The sequence below is a fragment of the Sebastes fasciatus genome, chromosome 4 (genome assembly GCF_043250625.1).
Source record: "Sebastes fasciatus isolate fSebFas1 chromosome 4, fSebFas1.pri, whole genome shotgun sequence".
NCBI lineage: Eukaryota > Metazoa > Chordata > Actinopteri > Perciformes > Sebastidae > Sebastes > Sebastes fasciatus.
The window spans coordinates 27,989,903-28,007,827 of NC_133798.1; the positions used below are offsets into that span (position 1 = coordinate 27,989,903).

General features: G+C 40.0%; 2 protein-coding genes and 1 pseudogene across 2 annotated transcripts; all 3 read left to right on the forward strand.

Annotated features, from left to right (window-relative positions):
* The first annotated feature begins 1,527 nt into the window (after positions 1–1,527).
* LOC141766489 (nuclear factor 7, brain-like) lies at positions 1,528–4,182 on the forward strand (annotated as a pseudogene).
* Positions 4,183–10,202: 6,020 nt separating this feature from the next.
* On the forward strand, positions 10,203–12,127 carry LOC141767090 (E3 ubiquitin-protein ligase TRIM35-like). The gene has a single exon (XM_074634334.1). The coding sequence runs from the start codon at positions 10,557–10,559 to the stop codon at positions 12,096–12,098; it is 1,542 nt and encodes a 513-aa protein (XP_074490435.1). The 5' UTR covers positions 10,203–10,556; the 3' UTR covers positions 12,099–12,127.
* A 3,969-nt stretch (positions 12,128–16,096) lies between these two features.
* Positions 16,097–17,925, forward strand: LOC141767091 (nuclear factor 7, brain-like). The gene has a single exon (XM_074634335.1). The coding sequence runs from the start codon at positions 16,394–16,396 to the stop codon at positions 17,786–17,788; it is 1,395 nt and encodes a 464-aa protein (XP_074490436.1). The 5' UTR covers positions 16,097–16,393; the 3' UTR covers positions 17,789–17,925.

The following is a 17,925-nucleotide window of genomic DNA, read 5'->3' on the forward strand; positions in this document are numbered from 1 at the left end:
GGACATCACAACTCTATTACATGTCTGCAAAACGTAGTAAATCACGCAAAACTCTTCATTCATGCTTCAAAATCTAGTTATTGTGTCAGTAAACTGACCAACAGCACCAAAATGAAAAGTTGTTTTGTCAAAATGATTATGTGTTTTTTCACCATCAACCCTGGAAATGTTTCTTATATACTAATATCTGTTTTGTTGACACTGACTGCTTACTGTACTACACCAGGATGTCAGTTCTGTCTAGCTGAAGGCTGTTATATATCACACAGAGCTTTTTACATTCACATTTCAACAGTTGGTCAAAGTTTACTGGGAAAAGTCAATACTGTACAATAGTACACAGATATGTACATGTGTTTATAGTTAATGTATTTGTGTAGCAATGTGTTACATGTATTATAAACAACAAAAAGGCATGTACAGTGAACAGAAAATGTTTAATCTCACTGAGAGTCAACTCATCAGTTTTGATCAGCAGACATGTGAAAGTAGTTATTGTAATCACTCTTTGGCACACATGAGACAAAACACGTGAAATTTGCTTGACTGAATGAGAAATTATAATCTGTTGTGAACGACAAACTAATTGTTCAGAGATTTGAGCTCTTTGTGGTGAATAAAAAATAATTCTCATATGAGAATTGAGCCAAAGCGAATACTTAGATACTGGTATCATCTGAAACTAGAAAACCTAAAGAATCCATTGGTACCAACCGTGTCATACTAGCTTGTAGAGAAGGAGGTTAAATAACGCTCCAAACTGTCATGTCCATTTTCAAAGGGGTCCCTTGACCTCTGACCTCCAGATATGTGAATGAAAATGGGTTCTATGGGTACCCACGAGTCTCCCCTTTACAGACATGCCCACTTTATGATAATCACATGCAGGTTTTTGAATGCAGTATAAATGTGTTTTTCTCTCCCATTCTAAAATAGTGTATCTGAATATTTCTGCATACTGGGGTCCATAAACAGTCTTGAATTACATACATTGGGTTTCACTGTAAAGCTGAGACTCTTGTGGACCCGATGAGCCCAACTGTATTCATGTGTGATGATGTTAGTCCCCATAGTAGCCATTTCATTGTAGTGAGAGCAGTTTTTGAAACGTGACCTCACTGTATAAAATGACCTGCGGTGACCTCTAGGATAATCACAGCCTCATGAAACTTTACAGCCACAAACTAGAGACCTAGAGCATTCAGAGGATGGATGGAGTAAGTTTGGAACGTTATTTAGCCTCCTTCTTGACAAGCTAGTATGACATGGTTGGTACCAATGGATTCTTTAGGTTTTCTAGATACCAGTATCTTCACTCTAGTTTTAAAACTGAAAAACAGTAAAATGTGTCGGGTCTCAGAGGGTTAATACAAAAGCATGTTGAAAAATGAAATTGAAATAGAAATCATACCCAAAAAGGTCAGTCAGTCCGAGTCCACCCAAAGAGCACCTGAGTGGGAACCATCCCTTTATTTCTAGCACCCTCTGCTGTAACCCTCCAACATCACAGCTCCAGTCACACTGAGCATGAGTCAGAACTCCACGAGGCCAAAGACGGAGTCTCAGCCTTCATTTAATATCCCTTTGACAAACCAGGAAACAGGTTGTTATTCTGCCTCACTGAGACGACACACACACACACACACACACACACACACACACACACACACACACACAGACACACACACTGAGAGACGGACGATAAGATTCACCTTCAGACCAAATCCACCACTTCCACTGAGAGAGGACATCTACAGGAGGGAATACTGGGAATACTGGAATACTACCACTTCAACCAGCTGCTGAATCCACAAACTGAACCAGAGTTTTACAAGAACAAAGACTCAAAGTGAAAGTAACTTTCAGGGAACAGGGAGTGGCTGAGCCGTCTGCCTGCTGTGTTTTCAGCTTCACTCAGAGACTAAATGGCTTCCAGATTAGAGGATGATTTCTGCTGTTCTGTCTGCCACGACATCTTTAAAGATCCTGTCATCCTGTCATGTAGCCACAGCTTCTGTAAAGTCTGTCTGCAGAGCTGGTGGACAGATAAACACGTCCAAGAGTGTCCACTTTGTAAGAGAAGATCTTCAAAGGACCCACCTCCTAACTTGGCTTTAAAGAACCTGTGTGAGAGTTACTTACAGGAGAGAGATCAGAGATCTTCAGAGGCTCTCTGCAGTCTGCACTCTGAGAAACTCAGACTCTTCTGTCTGGACCATCAGCAGCCGGTGTGTCTCGTCTGCAGAGATTCAGAAAAACACACCAACCACAGATTCAGACCCATCGATGAAGCTGCACGACAACACAAGAAGAAACTTCAGGAAACTCTGAAGCCCTTAAAGGAGAAGTTAAAGGTTTTTGAAGAAGTTAAGGTGGAGTTTGATCAAACAGCAGAACACATGAAGGTCCAGGCCCGACACACAGAGAGGCAGATTAAGGAGCAGTTTAAGAAGCTCCACCAGTTTCTAGAAGAGGAAGAGGAGGCCAGGATGGCTGCACTGAGGGAGGAAGAGGAGCAGAAGAGTCAGATGATGAAGGAGAAGATGGAGGCTGTGAGCAGAGAGATAGCAGCTCTTTCAGACACAGTCAGAGCCACAGAGGACGAGCTGAGAGCTGAAGACGTCTCATTCCTGCTCAACTACAAGGCTGCAGTGGAAAGAGTCCAGCAGCGCCCCCTGCTGGAGGATCCACAGCTGCTCTCAGGAGCTCTGATAGACCAGGCCAAACACCTGCGCAACCTGACCTTCAACATCTGGAACAAGATGAAGGACATGGTCTCCTACACTCCTGTGATTCTGGACCCAAACACTGCTCATCCAAGTCTCATCCTGTCTGAAGATCTGACCAGTGTGAGACGAGGAGAGGAACAGCAGCTTCCTGATAATCCAGAGAGGATTGATGGTTACTACTACTCTGTCCTGGGCTCTGAGGGCTTTAACTCAGGGACTCACAGCTGGGACGTCCAGGTTGGAGACAGTACATACTGGTCACTGGGTGTGTTAGCAGAGTCTGTCCAGAGGAAGGGAGACATACGGTCTGGATTATGGATAATATGGTTCAGAGATGGTAAATACAAAACATTCTCCCCATCAGGTCCATCCATTGTTCTCGTAGTGCAGAAGAAGCTCCAGAGGATCAGAGTGAATCTGGACTGGAACAAAGGAAAGCTGTCGTTCTCTAATCCTGATACTAACACACACATACACACCTTCACACACACTTTCACTGAGAGGATGTTTCCATACATTAATACTGTGGATCTCCTACTGGAGGTTTTACCAGTGAAGGTCTCTGTGACTGTAGGACAACAGAAATAGATGATGATGATGATGATGATGATGATGATGATGATGATGATGATGATGATGATGATGATGATGTTGATGGTGATGATGTTGATGATGATGGTGACGGTGGTGACTTCCCCACTCTATATGTAAATTAACACGTAGTAAACACACAGCTACTACAGCAGACGTTGTGATGTAACATTACAGGAATGTCAGTAGTAATATCCTACATATTTGTGAATTCAGGTACATTTTATTAACATTTTATTAACATCAAAATAAAAGGTTATTGTACCGGCAGAGAGCCGGGGATGTGTGAGAGCGCGAGCGGGTACCAGCTCCGTGCAAAGCAGCAGAACAAAAACACAGACACATCTCCAACAGTCTGATAATAATGACCTTCCCCTGACTACACTTTAAAAAAAAACTTTTTTTACAGTTTTTTTCAAGAAATTTTAAATTTTTTGTCTGTATTTCAAAATGACAGAATTTTTTTTTTTTTAAATTACATGTTTAATTTGTGATTTATATGTAAATGGTCTTAGATTTACAGTATTTTTTTGTAATCACAATAGTAAATATCTGTATTTAAGCTTTTCTTGATCATTTTTAAAGATAATTATTCTGTTTTTTAGATGTTTATGACTCTATTTTAACAATTAATTTATGTTAGAAGAAAATGATTTCATGGAATTCTAAAAATATTTCTTGTAAAAATACAGATTTTTTTTGCAAAACTTCTGAGCGTTAATGTAAATTTGGGCTTTTGCAACTTAAAATTAAATGTTTCATTTGTGATTTATATGTAAATGGTCTTAGATTTACGGTGTATGACTATTCTAACAATAAATATATATGTTAAAAGTAAAATATTTCTTGTAATATTACAGTAATAAAGGCTAATTATATAAAGATAATTACTGTTTTTTTTTTTTACACTTTATTTATGTTAATTAACGGACTGTATTTTTCCATTTTTTAACAGACATTTTCTGGCGCCCCTGCTGCCGGAAAATTTACAGTGTATAGTAGTCTGATGGTCTATTCACCTGAGTCCTCTGAGACCTGCGGATCCCAGCGGGACGTCAGTAGAGTAGACGGTCCTTAATGTGGACCAGGACACATTCACTACACACTGCTAAAAGAATGAGGTCATATGAGGCCCAGACCACCTCTGAATGTGGTCTGAGGGATCTGATCTCAATGCGTCTTTAGTGCGTTCACACCTGTACTTAGAGCTGTCCACTTGTGATCACTGAGGACGCATGTTAATACCAGGTCTGAACAGGGCCTATGGGCCAGGTCTGAACGGGGTCTATGGGCCAGGTCTGAACGGGGTCTATGGTCCAGGTCTGAACGGGGCCTACGGTCCAGGTCTGAGGACATTTACATGCCAATACACACTCATAGCCCCGCCCCTAAACTTTAGCCCCGCCTCTTCCATAACTCAGGACCCGTTAGTCGTAGACGGACTCGTCATCATTGCAGTCAGCAGAGTTCCTGTTTCTTTGTGCCTGGCTGCATGGATTATGGGTTTATTTAGTAACATGATGGTGGTGGGAGGGGCTACTCTTTGGTTTACCATTATTGATTATTGATTATATCTTTAATGTGAAGTTTCTGTGTATTTGAACAGCAGGTTCAAACATTGATTTGTTTATTCATGTAAAGTGTTAAAGAGATTTTATTTCATATCATCTGTTCACTGTAATTCATCATTAGAAATGAGATTAAAGCTTCAACTGGAAAATTAAAGTGTCTCATGAAGCACTGTGTGTCACGTTGTTTTAGTCATAAATCAGAAATAAACACGAACGAATCTGGTACTCAGCCAAATATACTTTTCTGTAAACTTTTCAGTATAAGCCAAGTACACTTAGACTTTTATGTATACTTGTCAGTATAACCCAAATATACTTGAATTTGTCTATGTACAAAAAAGACATGAAAATCTTACTTTTTACAATATGGGTCCTTTAAGTATAATTTTGTTAAGTATATCTCTAATAAGTACATAAAAAGTAAACTGAAAGTATATGAATATAATAAAAATACTAATAGCACACTTGAACAAACTTCTTGTTTGTAAGGGTGAATCCCTTTACGTCTGATTATCAGGTGAACTTTAGTCAGATTTAAAACAGTTACAAAGTCGACACGCTGCTTTTCACAATTTATTAACAAAATGATAAAATAAATAAATACAAATTGATCAAATGCTCCTAATATCAACTCCTCCCCATGTTCCCTACAGTATTTCCTAAACACTGCATACAAAGAATTCATCACAGAAGAGGCTCAATACAGAGGTAAGAATCCCACCAGACCAGTCACAATGTCAGGCCAACAGAAGACACATCTGGAACAGAAGTCAAAAAAATAAACACATTCCTTTCCAAAATCATTATGAAAAAATACAAACAATTATACAAATATTCAGATTGTGTAATTACCAATTTACACATTATTCAGCACACCAGGTGAACTTTTTCTTTATTCATATCGCTACAATGCATCTCACCAAATGGAAGATTAAAAAAAGACTTCTTTTATTTTTCATTTATTTTTTTTTTGCACTCAACACGCCCCCGATGGAATTAGCTGTGGATGAGGTAAGAAGCTTCAGGTGTACGGTTGGATCCGGACAGGATGGATGTGAGCGGTAACAACGGGTTGATGATGTCATGTATCGACAGAATACTAGAAGGCCACAATCATGACTTGATCGCTTTAAAACTAAAAAGACTAGAGTCGGAGTGAGCGACTTTACAGGATGCTTCCAGAAGAATCGGCCACAGAAGGAACTGGACATGTCTGAATTAATGCATATAAGACGTCCTCACATACTGACTGAAGAGCTCTCAGCTGCCCACTAATGGTCTTCTTCCAGCTCGGTGAACGCACACGATGCGGACGCAGAAATTAACTTCTAATGATATGCTTCGACTACGTAAAAGGCTTCCAAACAGAAATGCACATTTGCAGTGTTCTTTGGATAAATTCACTTTTAGACTAAATAGAAAGCGAGGACTCGGCCTCAGCCCTGCTGGGATCCCAACATTCAGCATGGTGCATTAGCCAAATCAAAACCGACACTAAAACATGATGTCAGGAAGAAATGTTCACGCTGGATGACCACCGCACCGCTAAACTGCACACGTTTGAATGTTCAAAGAAATAAAAGGTGACTTGAGTTTCACATAAAAACTTAAAAAACAAAACAAATGCATATTAAAAAGATTTGACAAATCTTGTATAAAAATTTGCATAAGAAGGCATGCGCTCCACCAGACTGAGTGGACAGATGTTGCTAATCGGGTAAGCTAAGTCTGCCCGTCGGGGTGCAGGTTAGTTTGTTCACACACAGGCTGCGGCTCACATGACCTGATTTAGCAAACTCATCCCTCCCAAACACAAGAAGAAGAAGAAGAACCACGGCACAGAGGGAACGATGGACGAGTCACAGGACAACGAGTCGGGACCAACACGCCTCCAGGAACCAGATTCATGAATGCGATTGACGGATTTTACACTCTGATAATAATAATAATAATAATAATAATACTGGTCAAACCAAAAGTGCATCACAAAACGACTGGTTGTCACACCGAGCAAAGATCTCATCATCAACAATCCCTCTTTATTAAAAACGACCTCTGACCTTCGCCAGCATCTGCAGCGATCTTTTTTTCTTCTTCTCAATGTAAATCACGTAAAAATGAAAATAAAACACATTTAAGGCAACTCCTATAATAAACAACAACAAAACACTATCTGGTCAATCTAAACGGCATAATCTGAAATGTAGTTTCCACTTGCATCGACTACTGGCAGCCTGAGGTGAAGGGACCGGGTCCGGGTCTCGGTGGGATGGGACAGACCAGGGGAGGGCGGGTCGGGTCGGGTGGGAGGGTTATCTGGAGGGTTAGTAAGGTTCTACAAGTCACAGTGCAAGTCAAGAGACAAATATTATCTGCTGTTTGAAGAAAGGCACTCGAGGTACCTACTGTACAGAGGGAGAGGTCCAGTTGGGCTGGAACACGAGTTCAGGCTCGTTCTGAGTGACGAGACGATGACTGATCTGCTCTATCCATGAGTGAACAACAGGTTGAAAGAAGAAGAACATCCACCCGAGTACGCCGACAAACAACAAAACACACAATGAACGGGATTCATGAGGAACTTGGGGACATTTTCTGTTAGAGCTGCATCCCTGGCCGGTCTTTTCCATCCATGTTCTGAACTCTTCATCACAGACTAATGACATTTACCAGACAACACTGTGGCCAAACATAAAGATGTTACAGAGATGTTCTCTCGTTACTTCTCCTGGGATCTTCTGAATGAAGGCAGTTTGTACAGCTGATGTACAGCTTATATATATATATATATATATATATATATCATATGTTTCTATCTACAGTGGATCAGATGACTGAATGTAATGCCGCCTCACTCCACAGAGAGTTTTTTTTCCATTTATTTATTTTGTTGTAGAAATATTTTTAATAAAACTAACTCATATGTTGGGAATGAATTGGTATTAAACAAAACTAAAGTCAGAATAGAGCTATAGAATAAACTAAAATGCATAAACAATGGAAATAACGTGAATGTATTTCCTAAATGGATTATTTATTATTGTTATTAATTTGTTTTTGTTTTTTAGTGCAACATAACAGAAGATAAGTGAACAAGGCATGATGATGAGACAGAGGACAAGCAAAAACTACAGTCAGAACAGCATATATAAATAACTAGAAGAGAAAAAATAATGATTCATGATAATCATTAAAGAGTCTAGAGTTTATTAAATATATATATATATCATGTATAAGCTTGTTCCGATTCGACAAAGTGGCAAAAAACAACAACAAAAATCTATTAATGCAACTTTAAACATTAGCGTTACTCCTGAATCATGTTGGGGACTTCTTAGGCACTTTTATTTAATTAACATTCAAAAATCATTATTTATATTTTTATTAGAATATCATAATAACAACAGTGCAGAAATGCTCCTTTCAGAGTGTTATATTATTATAATATATTTTGTTGTTGTAATTTGTCAATATAAAGCACTGCATCATATTTTATATCATAATTATTAGCTTGTCATGTTTATTATGAAAATTTGGAAAGTAACTAAAGTTGTAACTAAAGGAGTAGAAGTAGAAAATACTCACGTAAAGTACAAGTACCTGAAAGTACAGTACTTGAGTAACTGTACTTTGAAAATATACCGATTGGAATAACTTATATATTTATTCTCTGTCTGTTATTCAAAACATCTTCATTCTTTTATTTAAAACATAAACTGCTGTAAGTAGAAGTATAAAGTCACATTTTTATGCTACTTTATACATTTACTCCACTACATTAATGAAAATGGAACAAATGGAAATACTAAAGTAAAGTACAAGTACCTTCAAACACAGAATTATAGGAAGAGAGAAATACTATATAAGTATGTGATGATGTGTACTCTATCTCCCTCTAGTGGCTCCTCTCAGTCATTGTGTCCACACAGCAGAAAATAAAGACAACAATAGAGACACAAACTCTAACAGAAGTTTTTCTCAGTCGCTTTGGCTCATTTCTTGAAACAGTCTTAACTTATTCTAAACTGTAAATGCAATTATCAAAACTTTGATGGGACATCACAACTCTATTACATGTCTGCAAAACGTAGTAAATCACGCAAAACTCTTCATTCATGCTTCAAAATCTAGTTATTGTGTCAGTAAACTGGCCAACAGCACCAAAATGAAAAGTTGTTTTGTCATCATGTGAGCCGGACTGGTCAAAATGATTACTTGTTCTTTCACTATCAACCCTGGAAATGTTTCTTATATACTAATATCTGTTTTGTTGACACTGACTGCTTACTGTACTACACCAGGATGTCAGTTCTGTCTAGCTGAAGGCTGTTATATATCACACTGAGCTTTTTACATTCCCATTTCAACAGTTGGTCAAAGTTTACTGGGAAAAGTCAATACTGTACAATAGTACACAGATATGTACATGTGTTTATAGTAAATGTATTTGTGTAGCAATGTGTTACATGTATTATAAACAACAAAAAGTCATGTACAGTGAACAGAAAATGTTTAATCTCACTGAGAGTCAACTCATCAGGGGTCCCTTGACCTCTGACCTCCAGGTATGTGAATGAAAATGGGTTCTATGGGTACCCACGAGTCTCCCCTTTACAGACATGCCCACTTTATGATAATCACATTCAGGTTTTTGAATGCAGTAAAAATGTGTTGTTGTCTCCTATTCTAAAATGGTGTATCTGAATATTTCTGCATACTGGGGTCCATAAACAGTCTTGAATTACATAAATTGGGTTTCACTGTAAAGCTGAGACTCTTGTGGATCCAATGAGCCCAACTGTATTCATGTGTGATGATATTAGTCCCCATAGCAGACATTTCATTGTAGTGAGACCAGTTTTTGAAACGTGATCTCACTGTATAAAATGACCTGTGGTGACCTCTAGGATAATCACAGCCTCATGAAACTTTACAGCCATAAACTAGAGACCTAGAGCATTCAGAGGATGGATGGAGTAAGTTTGGAGCGTTATTTAGCCTCCTTCCTGAAAAGCTAGTATGACATGGTTGGTACCAATGGATTCTTTAGGTTTTCTAGATACCAGTATCTTCACTCTAGTTTTAAAACTGAAAAACAGTAAAGTTGGTCGGGTATCAGAGGGTAAATACAAAAGCATGTTGAAAAATGAAATTGAAATAGAAATCATACCCAAAAAGGTCAGTCAGTCCGAGTCCACCCAAAGAGCACCTGAGTGGGAACCATCCCTTAATTTCTAGCACCCTCTGCTGTAACCCTCCAACATCACAGCTCCAGTCACACTGAGCATGAGTCAGAACTCCACGGGGTCAAAGACGGAGTCTCAGCCTTCATTTAATATCCCTTTGACAAACCAGGAAACAGATTGTTATTCTGCCTCACTGAGACAACACACACACACACACACACACACACACACACACACACACACACACACACTGAGAGACGGACGATAAGATTCACCTTCAGACCAAAACCACCACTTCCACTGAGAGAGGACATCTACAGGAGGGAATACTGGAATACTACCACTTCAACCAGCTGCTGAATCCACAAACTGAACCAGAGTTTTATAAGAACAAAGACTCAAAGTGAAAGTAACTTTCAGGGAACAGGGAGTGGCTGAGCCGTCTGCCTGCTGTGTTTTCAGCTTCACTCAGAGACTAAATGGCTTCCAGATTAGAGGACGATTTCTGCTGTTCTGTCTGCCACGACATCTTTAAAGATCCTGTCATGCTGTCATGTAGCCACAGCTTCTGTAAAGTCTGTCTGCAGAGCTGGTGGACAGAGAAACATGTCCAAGAGTGTCCACTTTGTAAGAAAAGACATTCAAAGGGCTTACTACCTCCTAACTTGGCTTTAAAGAACCTGTGTGAGAGTTTCTTACAGGAGAGAGCTCAGAGATCTTCAGAGGCTCTCTGCAGTCTGCACTCTGAGAAACTCAGACTCTTCTGTCTGGACCATCAGCAGCCGGTGTGTGTCGTCTGCAGAGATTCAGAAAAACACACCAACCACAGATTCAGACCCATCGATGAAGCTGCACGACAACACAAGAAGGAACTTCAGGAAACTCTGGAGCCCTTGAAGGAGAAGTTAAAGGTTTTTGAAGAAGTTAAAGTGAAGTTTGATCAAACAGCAGAACACATGAAGGTCCAGGCCCGACACACAGAGAGGCAGATTAAGGAGCAGTTTAAGAAGCTTCACCAGTTTCTAGAAGAGGAAGAGGAGGCCAGGATGGCTGCACTGAGGGAGGAAGAGGAGCAGAAGAGTCAGATGATGAAGGAGAAGATGGAGGCTGTGAGCAGAGAGATAGCAGCTCTTTTAGACACAGTCAGAGCCACAGAGGACGAGCTGAGAGCTGAAGACGTCTCATTCCTGCTCAACTACAAGGCTGCAGTGGAAAGAGTCCAGCAGCGCCCCCTGCTGGAGGATCCACAGCTGCTCTCAGGAGCTCTGATAGACCAGGCCAAACACCTGGGCAACCTGACCTTCAACATCTGGAACAAGATGAAGGCCATGGTCTCCTACACTCCTGTGATTCTGGACACAAACACTGCTGATCCAAAACTCATCCTGTCTGAAGATCTGACCAGTGTGAGACAAGGAGGGGAACAGCAGCTTCCTGATAATCCAGAGAGGTTTGATTACGACTACTCTGTCCTGGGCTCTGAGGGCTTTAGCTCAGGGACTCACAGCTGGGACGTCCAGGTTGGAGGCAGTACATTCTGGGAACTGGGTGTGTTAGCAGAGTCTGTCCAGAGGAAGGGAGTCATAGAGTCTGGATTATGGACAATAGGGTTCGATGATGGTGAATACAAAGCATTCTCCCCATCAGGTCCATCCACTGATCTCGTAGTCCAGAAGAAGCTCCAGAGGATCAGAGTGAATCTGGACTGGAACGAAGGAAAGCTGTCGTTCTCTGATCCTGATACTAACACACACATACACACCTTCACACACACTTTCACTGAGAGGATGTTTCCATACATTAGCACTGTGGGTTATCTCCCACTGAAGGTTTTACCAGTGAAGGTCTCTGTGACTGTAGGACAACAGAAATATGATGATGATGATGATGATGATGATGATGATGATGATGATGATGATGATGATGATGATGATGATGATGATGGTGATGATGGTGACTTCCCCGCTCTATATGTAAATAAACACGTAGTAAACACATGGCTACTACAGCAGACGTTGTGATGTAACATTACAGGAATGTCAGTAGTAATATCCTATATATTGTGAATTCAGGTACATTTTATTAACATCAAAATAAACGCAGAGACCTGTGGATCCCAGCGGGACGTCAGTAGAGTAGACGGTCCTTAATGTGGACCCGGACACATTCACTACACACTGCTAAAAGAATGAGGTCATATGAGACCCAGACCAGCTCTGAATGTGGTCTGAGGGATCTGATCTCAATGCGTCTTTAGTGCGTTCACACCTGTACTTAGAGCTGTCCACTTGTGATCACTGAGGACGCATGTTAATACCAGGTCTGAACAGGGCCTATAGTCCAGGTCTGAACAGGACCTACGGTCCAGGTCTGAACAGGGCCTATAGTCCAGGTCTGAACAGGACCTATGGTCCAGGTTTGAACGAGGCCTATGGTCCAGGTCTGAACAGGGCCTACGGTCCAGGTCCAGGTCTGAACAGGGCCTATGGTCCAGGTCTGAACGGGGCCTATGGTCCAGGTCTGAACGGGGCCTATATGGTCCAGGTCTGAACGGGGCCTATATGGTCCAGGTCTGAGGACATTTACATGCCAATACACACTCATAGCTCCGCCCCTAAACTTTAGCCCCGCCTCTTCCATAACTCAGGACCCGTTAGTCGTAGACGGACTCGTCATCATTGCAGTCAGCAGAGTTCCTGTTTCTTTGTGCCTGGCTGCATGGATTATGGGTTTATTTAGTAACATGATGGTGGTGGGAGGGGCTACTCTTTGGTTTACCATTATTGATTATTGATTATATCTTTAATGTGAAGTTTCTGTGTATTTGAACAGCAGGTTCAAACATTGATTTGTTTATTGATGTAAAGTGTTAAAGAGATTTTATTTCACATCATCTGTTCACTGTAATTCATCATTAGAAATGAGATTAAAGCTTCAACTGGAAAATTAAAGTGTCTCATGAAGCACTGTGTGTCAAGTTGTTTAAATGATAAATCAGAAATAAACATTAATTAAAACAGTGAAAGTGTATAAGGGTTTAGAACATTATGATAGAAGTATATGATGGTCATCCCCATGCTCTATTATGACTCATAATTTTTGGGTTGATACCATTTGTTACACAGATTTGGTGCTAAATTTATCAATTTTTTACCACTGGAGATTTGATAAAAATTATCAATAATCCCTCCAAAATACCACATTAAGACACCAAGACCTTGAGAAACACCATAGAAAAAGCCATGCTGTGATTTGGGATCAAAAACTTTTGACATTTGGAGATTTCTGCAAGAATTGACATTAAACAAGACTAGAGTCAGAATAGAGATATAGAATTAACTAAAATGCATAAACGATGGAAATAACGTGAATGTATTTCCTAAACAGATTATTTATTATTGTTATTATTTAGTTTTGTTTTTTAGTGCAACATAACAGAAGATAAGTGAACAAGGCATGATGATGAGACAGAGGACAAGCAAAAACTACAGCCAGAACAGCATATATAAATAACTAAAAGAGAAAAAATAATGATTCATGATAATCATTAAAAGGTGTAGAGTTTATTAAATATATATATCATGTATAAGCTTGTTCCGATTCGATAAAGTGGCAAAAAACAACAACAAAAACCTATTAATGCAACTTTAAACATTAGCGTTACTCCTGAATCATGTTGGGGACTTCTTAGGCACTTTTATTTAATTAACATTCAACTATCATTATTTATATTTTTATTAGAATATCATGATAACAACAGTACAGAAATGCTCCTTTCAGAGTGTTATATTATTATAATATATTTTGTTGTTGTAATTTGACAATATAAAGCACTGCATCATATTTTATATCATAATTATTAGCTTGTCATGTTTATTATGAAAATTTGGAAAGTAACTAAAGTTGTAACTAAAGGAGTAGAAGTAGAAAATACTCAAGTAAAGTACAAGTACCTGAAAGTACAGTACTTGAGTAACTGTACTTTGAAAATATACCGACTGGAATAACTTATATATTTATTCTCTGTCTGTTATTCAAAACATCTTCATTCTTTTATTTAAAACATAAACTGCTGTAAGTAGAAGTATAAAGTCACATTTTTATGCTTTATACTTTTACTCCACTACATTAATGACAATGGAACAAATATAAATACTCAAGTAAAGTACAAGTACCTTCAAACACAGAATTATAGGAAGAGAGAAATACTATATAAGTATGTGATGATGTGTTATCTATCACCCTCTAGTGGTTCCTCTCAGTCATTGTGTCCACACAGCAGAAAATAAAGACAACAATAGAGACACAAACTCTAACAGAACTACAGTTTATCTCAGTCGCTTTGGCTCATTTCTTGAAACAGTCTTAACTTTCTCTAAACTGTAAATGCAGTTATCACAACTATTTGATGGGACATCACAACTCTATTACATGTCTGCAAAATGTAGTAAATCACGCAAAACTCTTCATTCATGCTTCAAAATCTAGTTATTGTGTCAGTAAACTGGCCAACGGCACCAAAATGAAAAGTTGTTTTGTCATCATGTGAGCCGGACTGGTCAAAATGATTACGTGTTTTCTCACCATCAACCCTGGAAATGTTTCTTATATACTAATATCTGTTTTGTTGGCACTGACTGCTTACTGTACTACACCAGGATGTCAGTTCTGTCTAGCTGAAGGCTGTTATATATCACACTGAGCTTTTTACATTCACATTTCAACGGTAGGTAAAAGTTTACTGGGAAAAGTCAATACTGTACAATAGTACACAGATATGTACATGTGTTTATAGTTAATGTATTTGTGTAGCAATGTGTTACATGTATTATAAACAACAAAAAGTCATATACAGTGAACAGAACATGTTTAATCTCACTGAGAGTCAACTCATCAGTTTTGATCAGCAGACATGTGAAAGTAGTTATTGTAATCACTCTTTGGCACACATGAGACAAAACACGTGAAATTTGCTTGACTGAATGAGAAATTATAATCTGTTGTGAACGACAAACTAATTGTTCAGAGATTTGAGCTCATTGTGTTGAAAAAATAATTCTCATACGAGAATTGAGCCAAAGCGAAAACTTCGATACTGGTATCATCTGAAACTAGAAAACCTAAAGAATCCATTGGTACCAACCGTGTCATACTAGCTTGTAGAGAAGGAGGTTAAATAACGCTCCAAACTGTCATGGCCATTTTCGAAGGGGTCCCTTGACCTCTGACCTCCAGATATGTGAATGAAATTGGTTTCTATGGGTACCCACGAGTCTCCCCTTTATGATAATCACATGCAGGTTTTTGAATGCAGTATAAATGTGTTTTTCTCTCCTATTCTAAAATGGTGTATCTGAATATTTCTGCATACTGGGGTCCATAAACAGTCTTGAATTACATACATTGGGTTTCACTGTAAAGCTGAGACTCTTGTGGATCCAATGAGCCCAACTGTATTCATGTGTGATGATGTTAGTCCCAATAGTAGCCAATTCATTGTAGTGAGACCAGTTTTTGAAACGTGACCTCACTGTATAAAATGACCTGTGGTGACCTCTAGGATAATCACAGCCTCATGAAACTTTACAGCCACAAACTAGAGACCTAGAGCATTCAGAGGATGGATGGAGTAAGTTTGGAGCGTTATTTAGCCTCCTTCATGACAAACTAGTATGACATGGTTGGTACCAATGGATTCTTTAGGTTTTCTAGATACCAGTATCTTCACTCTAGTTTTAAAACTGAAAAACAGTAAAGTGTGTCGGGTCTCAGAGGGTTAATACAAAAGCATGTTGAAAAATGAAATTGAAATAGAAATCATACCCAAAAAGTTCAGTCAGTCCGAGTCCACCCAAAAAGCACCTGAGTGGGAACCATCCCTTTATTTCTAGCACCCTCTGCTGTAACCCTCCAACATCACAGCTTCAGTCACACTGAGCATGAGTCAGAACTCCACGAGGTCAAAGACGGAGTCTCAGCCTTCATTTAATATCCCTTTGACAAACCAGGAAACAGGTTGTTATTCTGCCTCACTGGGATGACACACACACACACACACACACACACACACACACACAGACACACACACTGAGAGACGGACGATAAGATTCACCGTCAGACCAAAACCACCACTTCCACTGAGAGAGGACATCTACAGGAGGGAATACTGGGAATACTGGAATACTACCACTTCAACCAGCTGCTGAATCACAAACTGAACCAGAGTTTTACAAGAACAAAGACTCAAAGTAACTTTCAGGGAACAGGGAGTGGCTGAGCCGTCTGCCTGCTGTGTTTTCAGCTTCACTCAGAGACTATGGCTTCCAGATTAGAGGACGATCTCTGCTGTTCTGTCTGCTGCGACATCTTTAAAGATCCTGTCATCCTGTCATGTAGCCACAGCTTCTGTAAAGTCTGTCTGCAGAGCTGGTGGACAGAGAAACACGTCCAAGAGTGCCCACTTTGTAAGAGAAGACATTCAAAGAGCTTACTACCTCCTAACTTGGATTTAAACAAGGTGTGTGAGAGTGTCTTACAGGAGAGAGATCAGAGATCTTCAGAGGCTCTCTGCAGTCTGCACTCTGAGAAACTCAAACTCTTCTGTCTGGACCATCAGCAGCCGGTGTGTCTCGTCTGCAGAGATTCAGAAAAACACACCAACCACATAATCAGACCCATCGATGAAGCTGCACGACAACACAAGAAGGAACTTCAGGAAACTCTGGAGCCCTTAAAGGAGAAGTTAAAGGTTTTTGAAGAAGTTAAAGTGAAGTTTGATCAAACAGCAGAACACATGAAGGTCCAGGCCGGACACACAGAGAGGCAGATTAAGGAGCAGTTTAAGAAGCTTCACCAGTTTCTAGAAGAGGAAGAGGAGGCCAGGATGGCTGCACTGAGGGAGGAAGAGGAGCAGAAGAGTCAGATGATGAAGGAGAAGATGGAGGCTGTGAGCAGAGAGATAGCAGCTCTTTCAGACACAGTCAGAGCCACAGAGGACGAGCTGAGAGCTGAAGACGTCTCATTCCTGCTCAACTACAAGGCTGCAGTTGAAAGAGTCCAGCAGCGCCCACTGCTGGAGGATCCACAGCTGCTCTCAGGAGCTCTGATAGACCAGGCCAAACACCTGGGCAACCTGACCTTCAACATCTGGAACAAGATGAAGGACATGGTCTCCTACACTCCTGTGATTCTGGACCCAAACACTGCTGATACAAGACTCATCCTGTCTGAAGATCTGACCAGTGGGAGACGAGGAGAGAGACAGCAGCTTCCTGATAATCCAGAGAGGTTTGATTACGACTGCTCTGTCCTGGGCTCTGAGGGCTTTAACTCAGGGATTCAAAGCTGGGACGTCCAGGTTGGAGACAGTACATGCTGGTCAGTGGGTGTGTTAGCAGAGTCTGTCCAGAGGAAGGGAGTCATAGAGTCTGGATTATGGACAATAGGGTTCGATGATGGTGAATACAAAGCATTCTCCCCATCAGGTCCATCCACTGATCTCGTAGTCCAGAAGAAGCTCCAGAGGATCAGAGTGAATCTGGACTTGAACGAAGGAAAGCTGTCGTTCTCTGATCCTGATACTAACACACACATACACACCTTCACACACACTTTCACTGAGAGGATGTTTCCATACATTTGCACTGTGGGTTATCTCCCACTGAAGGTTTTACCAGTGAAGGTCTCTGTGACTGTAGGACAACAGAAATAGATGATGATGATGATGATGATGATGATGATGATGATGATGATGATGATGATGATGATGATGATGATGGTGGTGATGATGATGATGATTATGATGATGATGATGATGATGATGATGATGATGATGATGATGATGATGAT

Bases quoted from the DNA above. Each gene is read 5' to 3' on its own strand.
- LOC141767090 (XM_074634334.1), top strand. From the start codon at position 10,557: ATGGCTTCCAGATTAGAGGACGATTTCTGCTGTTCTGTCTGCCACGAC.
- LOC141767091 (XM_074634335.1), top strand. From the start codon at position 16,394: ATGGCTTCCAGATTAGAGGACGATCTCTGCTGTTCTGTCTGCTGCGAC.